Source organism: Leishmania braziliensis, chromosome 31 (assembly GCF_000002845.2).
Source record: "Leishmania braziliensis MHOM/BR/75/M2904 complete genome, chromosome 31".
Taxonomy (NCBI): Eukaryota; Euglenozoa; class Kinetoplastea; order Trypanosomatida; family Trypanosomatidae; genus Leishmania; species Leishmania braziliensis.
This window is the reverse complement of record NC_009323.2, coordinates 530446-543652: the sequence shown is the minus strand read 5'-3', so window position 1 is coordinate 543652 and position 13207 is coordinate 530446. Positions and strand designations below refer to the sequence as shown.

Here is a 13207-nt window from a genome sequence, read left to right as displayed (position 1 = left end):
TCCCTCGCGCGATCAACTGTGCGCTCTGACTTTCCGCGTGAGTTGACTCCCCCTCCCTTTTCATTTTCTACACTTGTGCGCCCTTTGACACGTTCTACAGGCGAGCGCCAAACCGTCAGTCTGATGACTTTTCGCGCCGCAACACAAACGCGCGCCGTTGCGAAGCCGCAGTTGTCCCTCCTTTAAGCCTCCTTCTTTACGAAGTAAGATGGCAGTGTGTGCGTGCATCATTGTGCATTTCTGACGCACGATATCTACATCTGTTAGGCTCTGGTGCTTCTTCCTGCACCCCCCATGCAGCAGCTGCTGTACGTTTGCCGCTGTGTGTTTTCTGGCTCCTTTTCCTTTTTTTTTTCCAGCTCTCTTCCTTGTTCTTCTCCCGTTCACTGATCCCATCCAACTTCCCTGTCTCACAGGCAGCCGTGAACGACAACTCGATTCCCCTCCCCCCTTTTCGCTCATGTTGAGTCTTGGCGATGCAAGCACGACTTCGCTCTCTTCATCTCCACACTCTATTTCCCTCTGTCTCTCTGCACACGCACTCAGAGACGTGAGTGGGCCAGCGAGCAGGTCACCGCACACTATGACAACATATCCAGCTCGTAGGGTGCTGTGTGCTTTTATTCTTGCTTACCCTACTTTGTGTTTCCTCTTCTCGGCTTATCTCCTCGTGCAGCGCGTGCCGGAAAAGAGCGTGCATGGGCGATGCAATGGCTCGATTCTTCTCCTGTGCTTCTCATATCATCGTCTCTTTCGCAGCTTCGGGTTCTACAGCCCTGCACGCGCTGTGCGTCTCTGTTGCCCATCATGCGTTGCAGAGCTCCCCTACTTTTCTTGTTGGGGTTTCATCTCCCTTTTTGTCTGTCGTTGCATGACTGCACCGCTTGTGCACTGAGTGAATCCAGTGGTAGCAGAAGCGATGCACTTTGTGCGTTTCCCCCTTCTTCTCCCTTCCTCCCTCAATGTTCGTGCCTGCACCTTCGAGCCAACCAAGCGAATGAATGGACCACGCCAGGAGTACTCATCAGTTGAGGATCCATCGACAGAGGGACATCGATACAACCGTGCTCTCTCTCTCATTCCCGAACACACGCCACATGGCTTACTCTGAAAGTATGCGCGTTGTACTCCTAACGCGCATTCTGCACCGTACGTTAGTGCAATCACACTGGCCTCGTGCAGCGATGGATCACTCTTGCCTTGGCCTTTTAGCCTTCGCGAGGCTCAGCTCGAGGGGCAGTAGAAAGAGACCCGGGCGGCTGAGCGCGCAGCTCTCAAGCTGATGGTCTCACTGATGTGGTGCAATGCCCTTCGCTCTTCTCGCTGCGGGCTCTCTCCGCTCCTTCGTTGCTTTATCCTTTACTTCTCTCTCAAACGCGCCACTGCTGTCACACGCGCCACATTTCTGCTCTTGCAATCCCTCGACGCATGCGCAAGTTATGGGTGCCGAGTGTGCGCCAGCAACGAACTCCATACGCATATACTCATACACGAATACTCGCCAGCAGCTTCTCTTTCGCCACTGACATTTTCCCTTTACAAGACTCCTAGCACAGACGTCGAGCGCCTTCTCTGGCTTCATTGTTACGCCCTCTCCCTCCCTCTTTCTACCGCTCTCACGGCTTGTGTTTCTCATTGGCGTCTTCTACCGAAACTTCCTCTGCAGCTCTCACAATGGCGAGCATTGCCACCGACGCTGCTACGCGCCCGACGGCCGCGGACGAGGCGGAGGGGTCTGTCTGGCATATCTATGAGGGTCGAACCTACCGCGTGCCCCTGTCGTTTGTGCGCCGCCACCCGAACGGTCCAAAGCTGCTGCTGCCCTACGCAAATCGAGACATCACACAGGCGTACAACGAAGCCGGTCACTCGAAGAAGGCGATGCGCACGCTACTGAAGTTCCTGGATGAGTCTGTTTCCATCGAAGACTTGCAGCTGCTATGCGAGAAGGCGTGTGAGGGGCGCAACCAACGCACATGGAACTGGTGTGTGCAGGCAGGGAGTCTGTTGAGTGTTGTGACAGTGATGGTGGCTGTGTACGTGCGTTGCAAACAGCGGTCTACTTAGCAGAATTGCTGGTGCACGTGCTGCTACGCGAGGTGACTGGGGAAGGGGGGAACAGCTCTTCGCAGCGCTGTAGAGATGCTGCGTCCCTGTGCCATCGACAACTCCCCTTCCCCTTTTCATTCCTCTCTCTGAATTCGACAACTGCTTTCTCCTTTTCCCTCTTCCTCTCTCTCCAAAGTGTCTTGCGTCAACCTCCCCAGCCAACTATTTTCCTCTATCAACTTCCCTTGTGCGCGCACACACGTCTGTGCGTGTGAGTCACTGCGCAACTCTCCCCTTTTTTTCTTTTCGTACTCGAAGGCCTTAAAGCGCCGCTGTTGCCAGTATCCTTTGCGGGGCTGCGTCTTGTGACTGCAGCCCCGCTCTACGTGGTACACAGAATGACTGCGTACGTGCAGACGTGCTCAAGGGTGTGAGCCACGCACTGTGATTGACGTGTTGCAGTCGCCGCTGGGCTCTTCCCCCCTTCCTCCCTCCCTCTCTCTCTCGCACACAACCGACTCTTCCAGTATTCTCAAGTGGCTGAGCTTCCTTTCTGGGGGGTTTTGTTCGTGGGCGCCGTCGAGATCTGGCGTTTTTTCTCTCTCTCTCTTGCCGTTCGGATTTTATTTCTTCGTATCTTTTCCCTTGATGTGGAAGGTAAAACCTCCCCTAAAACAAGAGAGTGTTGCTGACCATTTTCATACGGGGAGGGGGGAGGAGGACGTGGCCACCGGAGGTGGCGACTTCGTCTCTCTCTCTCTCTGCTCTTCTCGTCGCCGCTGTTATGAGCACTGGGTGTCCATTGGGCTTCTCAGGTTGTGGTCACAGCTGCATCACAACGCCCTACGTGTGCCCATCTGGCGCGCTCGTTCTGCACGTGTCTGCTAGCGGCTGCTCTTCCTCGGCTTGCAGGATGAATGCGTAACGAGAGGGACATGGGATTGTGCTCCGCACCACTCTTCTCTCTACGTGCTTTACGCCACTCACGTACACTCTGGCTTGCGCCCTCTCGCTTGATCGTACATCTTACTCATTTTTGCAAAGCCGTCGCAACACCCTCGAACCGTATGTCACGCACACCCCAGCGGCAGCCGCACACGCACACCTACAGCGAGACTTACCGGCCCGTAACTCGTCCCTGGACGGCACAGCCTACCTGTTTCGTGCACCGGCACCTTTACATCTTCACAGGGAGGCCTCTACCGTAGTCCGAAGCGGGCCAACCACGCAATGCCGGAGAATGTCCGCTACCGCTTCTTCTTCAAGGGCAAAAGCTATCTGATCCCGAAGGGCTACATTGACCATGAACACCCTGGCGGTGGCGATGAAATCATGCCCTACCTGGGCAAGGACATGACAGACGCATTCGAGGACGCCGATCACTCGATAACTGCCGTGGAAATGCTCGAGGAGTGGCTGGAGGAGGAGTATGACCCAAGCATCCCGACTGGTCCGAGCGGGGCGTCTTCCCCATCGCATGAGGAGGCGAAGACTGCGGAGTCAGCCACAGAAGTCTCACCACTGGGGGCTGCATTTGCCTCCGCAGCGCCGAAACCAGCGCCAACAGTCTCCACTGAGCGGAAGACTACCACTCCAAGGAGTGCTAGCGAGCCGTCAAAGCTGAAGTCACTCATGCCTTCCGTAGCCACTGCTGCTGCGGTGGCTGTTTTGATGGCGTCTATTGCGCTCGTATACATGCGGGTCCCCAAGAGGTGATGGCGATGCGTGAGTTCGGAGGAGTGCTGCCCCTCACAAGAGAGGTACTCAGGCGAGCGCACAAACATTCTCATGCCTCTCTGTCTGTTTAAGGTGGCTCCTCTCCGCTCCTCTCCTATCGCTGTCTGCCTTCCACTCCGTTGTGAGATTGAGCTCGCTTTGTCGCTTTTCGCTCTCTTCCCGTAAGCCTGTGCGTATGTTCTGCTAACGCCTACTGCGTCAGCGCTCTTCCGACACGCTCGCGCTCATATCATCGCTGTTGTACCGCCCCACTTGTTCTCGTGCGCTGCCTTGCGCTAAAAATAAATAACTGAAAGTGAGGCTAATACGCCAGCCATGAGTGTGTGCCCCCTCCAGTGACTGTCTTTACCCTCTCTCCTCCACGACGCCGAGATGATGTTGGCTGGCCTGGTCTGGGCACGTTGTTCTCGCCCCAACTGGCTTCGCAGGTACGCGCCTCCCTTCTCGAGCGCTGCTGCCTTGCATTCTTCAGTGTGTACATGGGAGAGGCAAGAGAAGAGGCAGTAAATACCTCAGCCAACAACGAAATAGGACCTCTGCGCCACCCCAGATTTTGCCGCCCCCTCCCCTGTCAGACTAACAGACCCTCTCCCTGTCGCTCTACTCTGTCTCCCCTGTGCTTATAGCTGTTCCATCACCCGCGCACGCGCTCGCCAGGATTGCTGCACCCCCCCCCCCCCAACGCCGCCCCCGAAAGCTCCAAATTGGCCGCCTTCTGTTTTCATCTCTTTTTGTACGCTGTTTGACGCTCACTTCACCCATCTTTAGTTGCCTTTCCAACCTTTCCACGTCCAGAGCAGATCACGATGTCCGTCGCCAGCTCACTGCACTTCATCTTCAAGGGGAAGAACTACAGTGTCCCTGAGAACTTCGTGACGAAGGAGCACCCTGGCGGCAAGGCCATCCTCATGGCACTGGTGAACAAGGACATCACGGAGGGTTTTGAGGAGGCCGGCCACTCGAAAGATGCTATGGAGATGCTGGAGGAGTGGTGTGCCGATGTCTCCACGACGGAGAGGATCGAACTGCAGAAGCGCGCTGAGGCGCGCCTCGCCGAGGAGGATGAGTGGCGCTGGCGCAGCACGGCGATTGCTTTCAGCGTGGCCGCTGTTGTGGCCGCTGTGGTTCTTCGCAGGAGCTCGTAGAAAATACGGTTTAGTGTGCGCTCGCTTCAAGCGAGGCACAGGAGCGCATCAACGGCCCCACATGAATCACGAAACGCCTCCTGCGAACGTCCTCGTGGCATTGAGGCAAGGCGAACAGCAGGAAAAAGCGCCCCCCTCTTTCTCTCGTATAACTTCAGTTTTTTCTCTTGACTAACATTTTATTCCCGCCGCTTCTTTGTTCTTCACCATGTCTCCCTTCCTTTCGTTGATTCCGTCCCCTTGCGCTCTCTTCCGTCGGATCGAGTGCAGTGCACATGCAGCGCACAGCAGATGGGAGAAGAAGTGAGCGCAGTTGGCGAAGAAGGCTCTCTTTTTCTGAGGTTTATAGACTCTCTCCATCTCTCCCCCTTCCTTTTATATTTTTCATCTATCTTGAGGTTTCCTGTACTTCTCTCGTGCTCCCCACCCCTTTCCCTCCGCTTTCTCCTTCAGGAGACAACACTGCGCTCTCTCCTCACTCCCCACTTTGTTTGTTCCCCCCTTTCTCCTCTCCTCTCATACGTGACCTCCCACCAACGCTTGCCATCGCTGTGATGGTGTATCAGCAGCTCTCGCAAGTACGCATGTGTTGTCTTGCACATGGACACATGCGCTGCTTCGCGCGTTCTTTCTGTGCTCACGTGCAGTGAAGAAATAGTGATGGTCTGCCAGTGGAGCTCGCCGCGAAACAGAAAGAGATGGCTGTAGGCGCACGGCTCTTTGCTTGTCGTTGAGGGGGAGGGGGGAGGAGCGTGAGGAGGTAACCACTTCATTACGTGCTGAGCATGAGCAAAAAAGTACCGTTATAAGCGATAGGACACTTTGTTTCTCTATCTACTCCCCCCTTTTATCTTCTGGATGGTGCGCAGGGCTTTCTCGCCTTCGTTTCTCCTCCGCTGATGTGTCGATGCCTCACTTTTCTGTCTCAGTACATTCGCTTGGCGCTCTTCTATCACAGAGTGAAAAAGCGGAAGTGGTGTGATGATAAAGTGCAAAACAGGATGGGGGTAGGGAAGGCGGTGAGGGGCGCACTCATCTGAGAGTCTCTGGCTCTTCCCTATTTCAGAGTTGCGGCTCGTGTTCTTGTCCCCCCCTCTCTCTCTTCTGGTGTGTCGTTTTTTTTTCTTTTGCTCGCTTACTTTCCGATGGCGCTGAGCTTCTCTCGCTCGTGCGCCTTCATGCCTCTTCGGAGCTCTGTGCCGTTATACTTGAGAAGCGAGGTGAGAGCGACGGCAGATGACGCGCACGAGGGCAATGTGAATGATCTAACGTGAATGTAAAGGAACGGAGCACGCAGACGAGCTGACCATCGAAGACGTCTTTGCCCCCCCCTCAATTCCGCCTTTATCGCCTCTCGTTCCTCTCAGCACCTTTGCGTCAGCGCCTCAGAGACTATTCACGAAAAGGTAACGTGTGTACTAATCTGAAGCAAGCGAAGCACCTAAGGACAACTGCAGCTGCGATAGAGACCGCCTTGAGCGATAAAAGTGGATGCTGTGCAAGTGATCTTGCTCAGGTGCGTGACCTCGGCGCGTAGCTCACACAGAATGACTCAAAGTCGTTTGAGTCCACTTGACTAGTCAACGATGTGCCGCACTCATCGATCGAGCTGATTAGCTCAGAGGGTTCTCTCCCACCTGACGTCTGTGCTTTACTCTTCCCCACTCGCTCTGTTTTCTCTCTTTTCCACCTTTTTCATTATTCTCGTTTTGGTGTTTTCAACACTGCCCGCCTTCCTATGGGGTACTGACACAGGCCTATTATTTCCCCTCCACACCCACACACACACACACACACACAACCTTCGCCCTGTTACACTGCAGTCAGTCTTCTCGGGCGCGAGCCAACAGTCGCGCATGCTCGTCCGTTGACAGAGCAATAGCGCCACTTCGCTTTTTTCTTTGGTAATTTTCTCTCTCTCTCTCTCTCGCCAACCCGCCGACTCGTTGATTCCCTCCTAATCAGTCAGCCTCCCCCCTCTCCGCCTTCTCTTCACCCCGCAAAGCAGAGTACACGCACGGCTATCCGCCACGCACGCCGTGGTGTACCCTCACCGATGCACGCTTCTACCCCCCTTCCCTCTCTTGCCTTATCGGCACTTCTTCCGTCTTCGCTATTCAGCCACACGGCCGTCGCTTCCTTTCTTTGGTTCCCTCTCTCTTTTCGCCTCCTCTATTACACATTAGGATTTTATGCACTGATCCCCTCGCGTCTGCTGAATTCTGCTCTCCACCATCATTAGCTTGATCGCGACTGGCAGTAAGCTGACCTTCGACTTTGCTGACCCTCGGCAAGATGGGGCCAAGCAGTGGCTACAAACCTTGCTAAGGCCGGCTGCTCACTCCAGGGGTACAGACGCATGCCTAGCAAGGTGGTGCGCGCACCCCTGTGGAAGTGGCAGATGCGGAGATTCTCTTCCGGGCTTTGAATGGTGCACACGCTCTTCTCAGCTTTCTCTTCGAATGGGGCGTGCCGGAGGCGATTTGAAAGTCTGCGAGCGAGCGGTCCGTAAAACCCGTTCAGGTAAGCTGTGCGGCGTTGCAGGTGGACTACGTGGAGGACCTCGTGAAGAAGCACGCGGCCTATGGTGTTGACTACGTGGAAATGCCAGTATTGAGTTTCCTCGGCGCGGCGGTAGCGGCGGTGTTTTACGTGCAGAGTGTTCTTGAGGCGCGGACGTGTCAGCTCACTTGGGGCTGAGTGTGGTCCCCACACTGGGACAGGGGCATCTGCGGCTGTGGTGCGGAGCCGCGCAGGGCGAATGCGGTGAGGATCACCTTTAATGTTGCGCAGATACTGCCCACCGAATCTATGCCGTAAGGGGCGACGCTGGTGCACCGGCGCGGCTTGCTGTCGCATGTCCACACAACGCTCTTGGGTGAGACACTCTTCAACTGTGTGGCGTGCTGGGGATACGGGGAGCTCATCTCAAACTGGCAGCTTTTGCCCGTCGCCGCGTTGCTCACCAGTGTGAGGCTAAGAGGCATCTCGCTGGCGCTGAGAGCTGGTGGGCACGTTCGTGTGCCACTACCGTTCAGTTGCGTCGCGCGCGTTTGCTTGCTGGACGCGGCAGCGAATGGAATGGGTGAATGAGAGGGGTCTACCCTGGCCATGGTATCGGAGCAGCACGCCGCTCTCACCTGAAGCTCCGCCCCCATCCCTGAGCCGGAGAAGACCCAGGTGTTGTCATGCGCGGCGTCTTGAGATCTCGTCGGCACTTTTGGCGGGGAGGGGTTGTCTCTCGGGAGCTCAACTTCAACGTATCCACGGGTGCATTGGTCTCTTTCTTCACTTTGTATCTCACTTCTGTGTCTCCACGGGGCTTCTCTAGGCTCCAGTCCCACGTGTGCGCACGCAACACTGGAGAAAGGTAAGCGGGAGATGTCGGAGGGTCTGTGCGAAGGATGGCGAGTTGGGCAGATGGCAGCGGGGAATGCGAAGAGTATCAGGGCGCTACTTTACTGCTGCACGTTGGGAGTAGATTCAACTCCGTGTTGTTTCGTGCCCTTCGAGGATGTCGTCAGCAGATAGCGACACTCCCTCACCTCCTGTCTTTGCTCCCCCTTTCAGCACCCATTCCACTGTTTGCCAAAGGGAAAAAGCAGCAAGAGGCCTGCGCTCTGCATGCGAAACTTTGGTCGGAAGGTGGCGAGGCTGGCTCGATTCACACGCGCGTGTGCATGAGTGTGCGACATTGGTGAGCTTCCATGGATATCTTGATGATTTTCTTCTGCTCTTTCTAACCACCCAAACAGGCAGCATGTCATCGCTGACGTATCCGTTACCTTCAGGTCACGCGTTCGCGCGTCGAGACCCGTCGTTCATGCCGGCCCAAGAGGAGGTAAAAGAAGAGCCGAGCAGGCAAGGCCATTGCAGAGCACCTTTTGCTTTTTTCTTCAGCCAAGCAAGAGGGTGGAGTGAGGCAGAGAGCTCATAGAAGCGAGTCGAAGCTTCAGTGACGCTTTTACCTAGAGTGGTGTCTTATACTTTCAATCCCTCTCTCCCCTGCCTGCGCTGGTACTGTCGTGAGGCCTGCGTAGTTCTTCATGCCCCTTCCTTAACCTCAGTGCACGTACGGAGTGAGCTGCATATGAGCGTGCCGCTTTCTCGCACTTCCTCCTCCTCTGGCCGTTGCTCCTCCTCTCTTTTCCTCTTCTCCTTTCCTCGTTTACTTCTGGCCGGTTGTCACTTCGATGAGAAGCGGATGATGAAGAGTCTCTGCACTTTACCCCCCATCCCAACAAATTCCGATACGGGCGCACTCGTGCCACAGCGGGTTCACTGCATTCCTGCGCCACCAAGGCGGCACCCACTTAGTTGTTTTACTCCCTCCCTCAAACCACATCCCCTCGTGTTTTATTTTTTTTTTTTGTTTTCGCTTCAGCAGCGTTGACGGGGAGTTTCTACCATGTTGCCCATGGATGAGCCGTGCATGCGCATCTCCTATAAGGGCAGCCACTATCTTGTACCGATGGAGTTCATCCTGCGTGTGCATCCGGGCGGGCAGCGACTTATTCTGCCGTACGTGAACCAAGACATCACGCAAGCGTTCGTGGACGCGAAGCACTCTGACATGGCGGTGCGGCTCCTGGAGCGGTGGATGGAAGGTGCCCCGGCAGGCCAGTCCCGGATCACTTCATCCTCTTCTGCTGCCGCGGGAGAGTCCCTGCCTGGACGTGGAAACGAGGGTCGCTATGCGCAGATAATCTGGAATGCGTTAGTGTTTGGCATCGCCGGCGCAAGTGTCACGGCAGCGGTGCTCTGTCGTCGATAGGCGAATGAAGCTTTTTTTTTTTTTTCTGGCCCTTCTCTCTGCTAGTGGCTCTACTGGGAGACCCCCATCGTTTTTTTGGCAGCTTGGCGCGCTCTACGGCACGGGCTGACGGTGTGTTCGTGCCGCGCACTCCCCCTCCCCCGCCCCCTTTTTATATGCCTCTTGTTGGCCAGTCTCCCCGCAAGGGTAAGGCGCGATGGAATGTACAGAGTGCCACGCAGCCTGCCAGTTGATCAATCAGCCAATACGATGAACAAGCTCGATGAGCTCAGCCCCTTTCCCCCGCCCCCGCCGCCGCACTCAGGACGCAATGGGGCGGACAAGGAAAAAAGCGCAAGAACCGCTGGCAGCAGTGGCCAAAGACGGCTACCTCGTCACTCGTGCGCTCCTCTTGCGCACCTACAACTCACTATGCATGTCCTGTTGCTGCTTACCATGACCGCTTTCTTTCACCTTCATCCACTCTCCCACCTGGGCACCGGTGCTCATGCCCACTCATCACGGCACGTGAAACATCTGCGTGAAATCAACATCGATCAAGCTGCTTCGGCTTTCTTTTTCCCGTCTTCTCCCTTTAACTATAGTGCTTGTCCCTTTCTTTCCCCTCACAGCCATTCCAAGTGATGGCCACGACAAAGCAGCAGCAGCTGTACCTAAACCAAAACAACCAACCCCAAGTGATGAACGGGAGTGCGGACAGGAATGCGGCCACCGACTCTGCGGTTCCGCTGGGAAGCTCGAAACGATCAGCGGAGCATCTGTCCAGAGTAGCATTCAACAACATCCTGCAATACACGCCGCATATCCCGTCATTGTGCTGCGCCGCTGCACACCCTCACCTGCGCTACGCTCGCGAAGCAGTAGCCGGTACTCGAGTAGCAAAGGGGTCTGCCCACCGCCGCAGCGACCTCTACGTGTGCTGGGACTGGACGACGAGCTGTGAGTACCACAGCCTGTCGGGCTCGGAGGATGAGCTGGTGTCCGATCTGCGGCAGCTGGGATGGTGGCTGACGCGGCCCTTCACGAAGGATGGCGAGCCGATGGTCATGGAGGTGAACGTGAAGCGGCAGGCATCTTCCCACCCATCTTTGTCGTCTCTATCCTCTGCAACGGCTGCTTCTGCTGAAACACCACCGAAGGGCCTCGAAAGTGTCTTGCGCATTCTCACCCAGCCACCGTTTCAGCGCACTGATGCCGGCATCTCGTGCCTGCGCTCGCTCATTCTAGCACTAAACTGCACGGAGGTGTCGAAGACGGCTGTGGAGCTCATTGGGCAGCTTACCCACCTCGAGAAGCTCGAGTCCTTTACGCAGTTTATGCCCCTTCCGTTGCCCTCAGTAGAGAGTCTTACTGTTCTGCGGCTGCGCAACGTGAGGACCCTCACGAGCCTCGAGCCGCTGCTGCCGCTGTCGGGCCTCAAACGCCTTAGCCTTTGCCGATGCGCCTCTTTGCGCTCTGTGGCAGCGCTGTCGCAGTTGCCGGAGCTGACCGAGCTGCGTGTGGCCGACTGCCACGTCTTGGACCTTCGCGGAGACTACTCAGTGTGCCGGCGCTTGACCTCTGTGTCGGTGCGTTGGTGCCGCGATGTCCTGCACGTGGGTGACTTGGCGACGCTCCCAAACCTGCGCGAGCTGGACTGCAGCTACTCCGGTGTGCGAGATGTGGAAGGCCTGACGAGATGCACACAGCTGCGCCGGCTTTGTCTGCGCGGATGTCAGTCCGTTCATGAGTTGTTCCGTGCGATGGACGTCCCTGCCGCGCTGATCGATCCGGCCGCTCGTACTGCTGTTACTGCGGTCTCAGCTGTTTTCTCGGACCAGATGAGGGCGCCTGCCATCATGGGCGAGGGCGTGGGGTTCTCCGCTACGAAAAAGCTAGTGTCTACAGGCGACACTGCAGCGCCTTCAGCGCGCATCGTACTCTACCCCATCCTGAGTACAAGACTGCCGTCGTCCGCCGCCTCCCTCTCTCTGCTGGAGGAGCTGGATGTGGGTGAGAGCAACTTGGTCTCGCTCTCTGGGCTGTCGCAGTACGCCCCCGAGCTGCGTCACCTTACCGTTCGCGAGTGCCAGCAGCTGCACAGCTTGAGTCCGTTAGGTGAGCTGCTGCGACTGACCTCGGTGGACGCGTCCTTCAGCGGCGTAGACGAGCTCGAGGGCTTGTCTGAGAGTGTGTCACTGCAGTACGTGAACCTCAATAACTGCGTCCGCCTCCACACGGCTGCCCCTTTGGCGAGGGTGAGGTCGCTACGCGAGATTCATCTGAGCGCGTGGAACCAGAACTGCATCATCTGCATTCACAGCCTTGAGGTCAATATGAACGGCGAAAGCGCTGGTGGTCGTCATAGGCAGCGTTCTCAGAGTGAGCTCATCCAGCAGAGCTCGCTTAGACTCTCTGGGTCGGTCGAAGGCGTTAACGACAGTCGCATTGACATGGCAGTGAATCAGGAGTCAAGCCACGGACGGCTGCAGCATCACGTCCTGCGCCAGGAGGCGGAGGAGCTGCTGCGTCAGCCTCTGGAGCAGCTTCTCGCGACGTAGGGGCGCCCCGAATGCGAGGTGTGGTGAAGATGCTGCGGGGCATGATGGAGAGAGCGAATACACCTATAGTAAAAGTATTCTTGCTGTGTCTTTCTCTCTCCGTGGCGACTGTGTGACTCCGACGGCGCTGACGAATTTCCGGCACAAAACTTTTAACTCGCCCTCGCTGTGCTCATTGGACCTCACTCTTGACCGTTTGTGGCTGAGCTACAGTCTGCGTGCCTGGTGCTCGCATCTTTTCCTCTCTTTATAGCGGAGATTTCTTGGCACGTCTTGTCGTATGACTTTGTGGTGTATTTTACCCCTTCCCCCCTTTTTTCCCTACATTGCCGTCGCTCGCTCGCTTTCTCGCGGTCCTGCGTGCGACACCTTCTGACCCCCCTCCCCCAAACCGCCCGTCTTTTCACAGGACATGTCTTCATAGCTCTTCTGCCTGTATCGTGTTGTTGGGCGCACTTCCTTTCTCATCGTGTCTGGTGCTCCGCCTTCTCTCTGGTCTCAACGTTGAACCAGTGTGCGCGACTGTAGGAGTGCGTGAGAGGCCTCTGTGTGTGTGTGGGGGGGGGGGTAGGCCAGCTGCTACGCGAGAATGAGGACGTTGACTCTTTTGGTCCCTCTCTCTGTTTCACCCTTCCCGCCGCCACGGCAGTCACTGAACTGCACGGTGGTGTACGAGCCCGCCGTGGCGAGTTTTCATGCGCCCCTCATCGAGTGAGCGTCTGGTAGAAAAGGAGCGAAAGTGCCTCCCCTCCCCTCCCCCCCTCCCCCTTCTTTCGTCTCTCATTGGCTGTTGTACATACCCCCACACCAACGAGTGTCTCTCTTTCTCTTCTTTTTCACTCCTCAATAACGCGCGCGCAGGCCCTTCGTGCACCTCACCTCAGTCCCGAGTCGACTTCATTCGCCCCCGTCTTTCTGCATTGTTCACCCAGCCGTTTATATGGTGGACGGGCTCGCAACGA

The 13207-nt window shown here is 56.4% G+C and overlaps 5 protein-coding genes across 5 annotated transcripts; all 5 read left to right on the top strand.

Moving 5' to 3' along the window:
• Positions 1 to 1674: 1674 nt before the first annotated feature.
• LBRM_31_1400 (hypothetical protein, unknown function) lies at positions 1675 to 2067 on the top strand (the record flags this gene model as incomplete). The annotated part of the gene is made up of 1 exon (XM_001567087.1): positions 1675 to 2067. One exon carries the CDS (start codon positions 1675 to 1677, stop codon positions 2065 to 2067), a length of 393 nt encoding a protein of 130 aa, XP_001567137.1.
• A 1212-nt stretch (positions 2068 to 3279) lies between these two features.
• On the top strand, positions 3280 to 3765 carry LBRM_31_1390 (hypothetical protein, unknown function; the record flags this gene model as incomplete). The annotated part of the gene is made up of 1 exon (XM_001567086.1): positions 3280 to 3765. One exon carries the CDS (start codon positions 3280 to 3282, stop codon positions 3763 to 3765), a length of 486 nt encoding a protein of 161 aa, XP_001567136.1.
• Positions 3766 to 4592: 827 nt separating this feature from the next.
• Positions 4593 to 4931, top strand: LBRM_31_1380 (hypothetical protein, unknown function; the record flags this gene model as incomplete). Its single annotated transcript, XM_001567085.1, has 1 exon — positions 4593 to 4931. One exon carries the CDS (start codon positions 4593 to 4595, stop codon positions 4929 to 4931), a length of 339 nt encoding a protein of 112 aa, XP_001567135.1.
• A 4408-nt stretch (positions 4932 to 9339) lies between these two features.
• LBRM_31_1370 (hypothetical protein) lies at positions 9340 to 9705 on the top strand (the record flags this gene model as incomplete). The annotated part of the gene is made up of 1 exon (XM_001567084.1): positions 9340 to 9705. The coding sequence occupies one exon, from the start codon at positions 9340 to 9342 to the stop codon at positions 9703 to 9705; it is 366 nt and encodes a 121-aa protein (XP_001567134.1).
• A 623-nt stretch (positions 9706 to 10328) lies between these two features.
• LBRM_31_1360 (hypothetical protein, unknown function) lies at positions 10329 to 12245 on the top strand (the record flags this gene model as incomplete). The annotated part of the gene is made up of 1 exon (XM_001567083.2): positions 10329 to 12245. One exon carries the CDS (start codon positions 10329 to 10331, stop codon positions 12243 to 12245), a length of 1917 nt encoding a protein of 638 aa, XP_001567133.2.
• Positions 12246 to 13207: the final 962 nt, after the last annotated feature.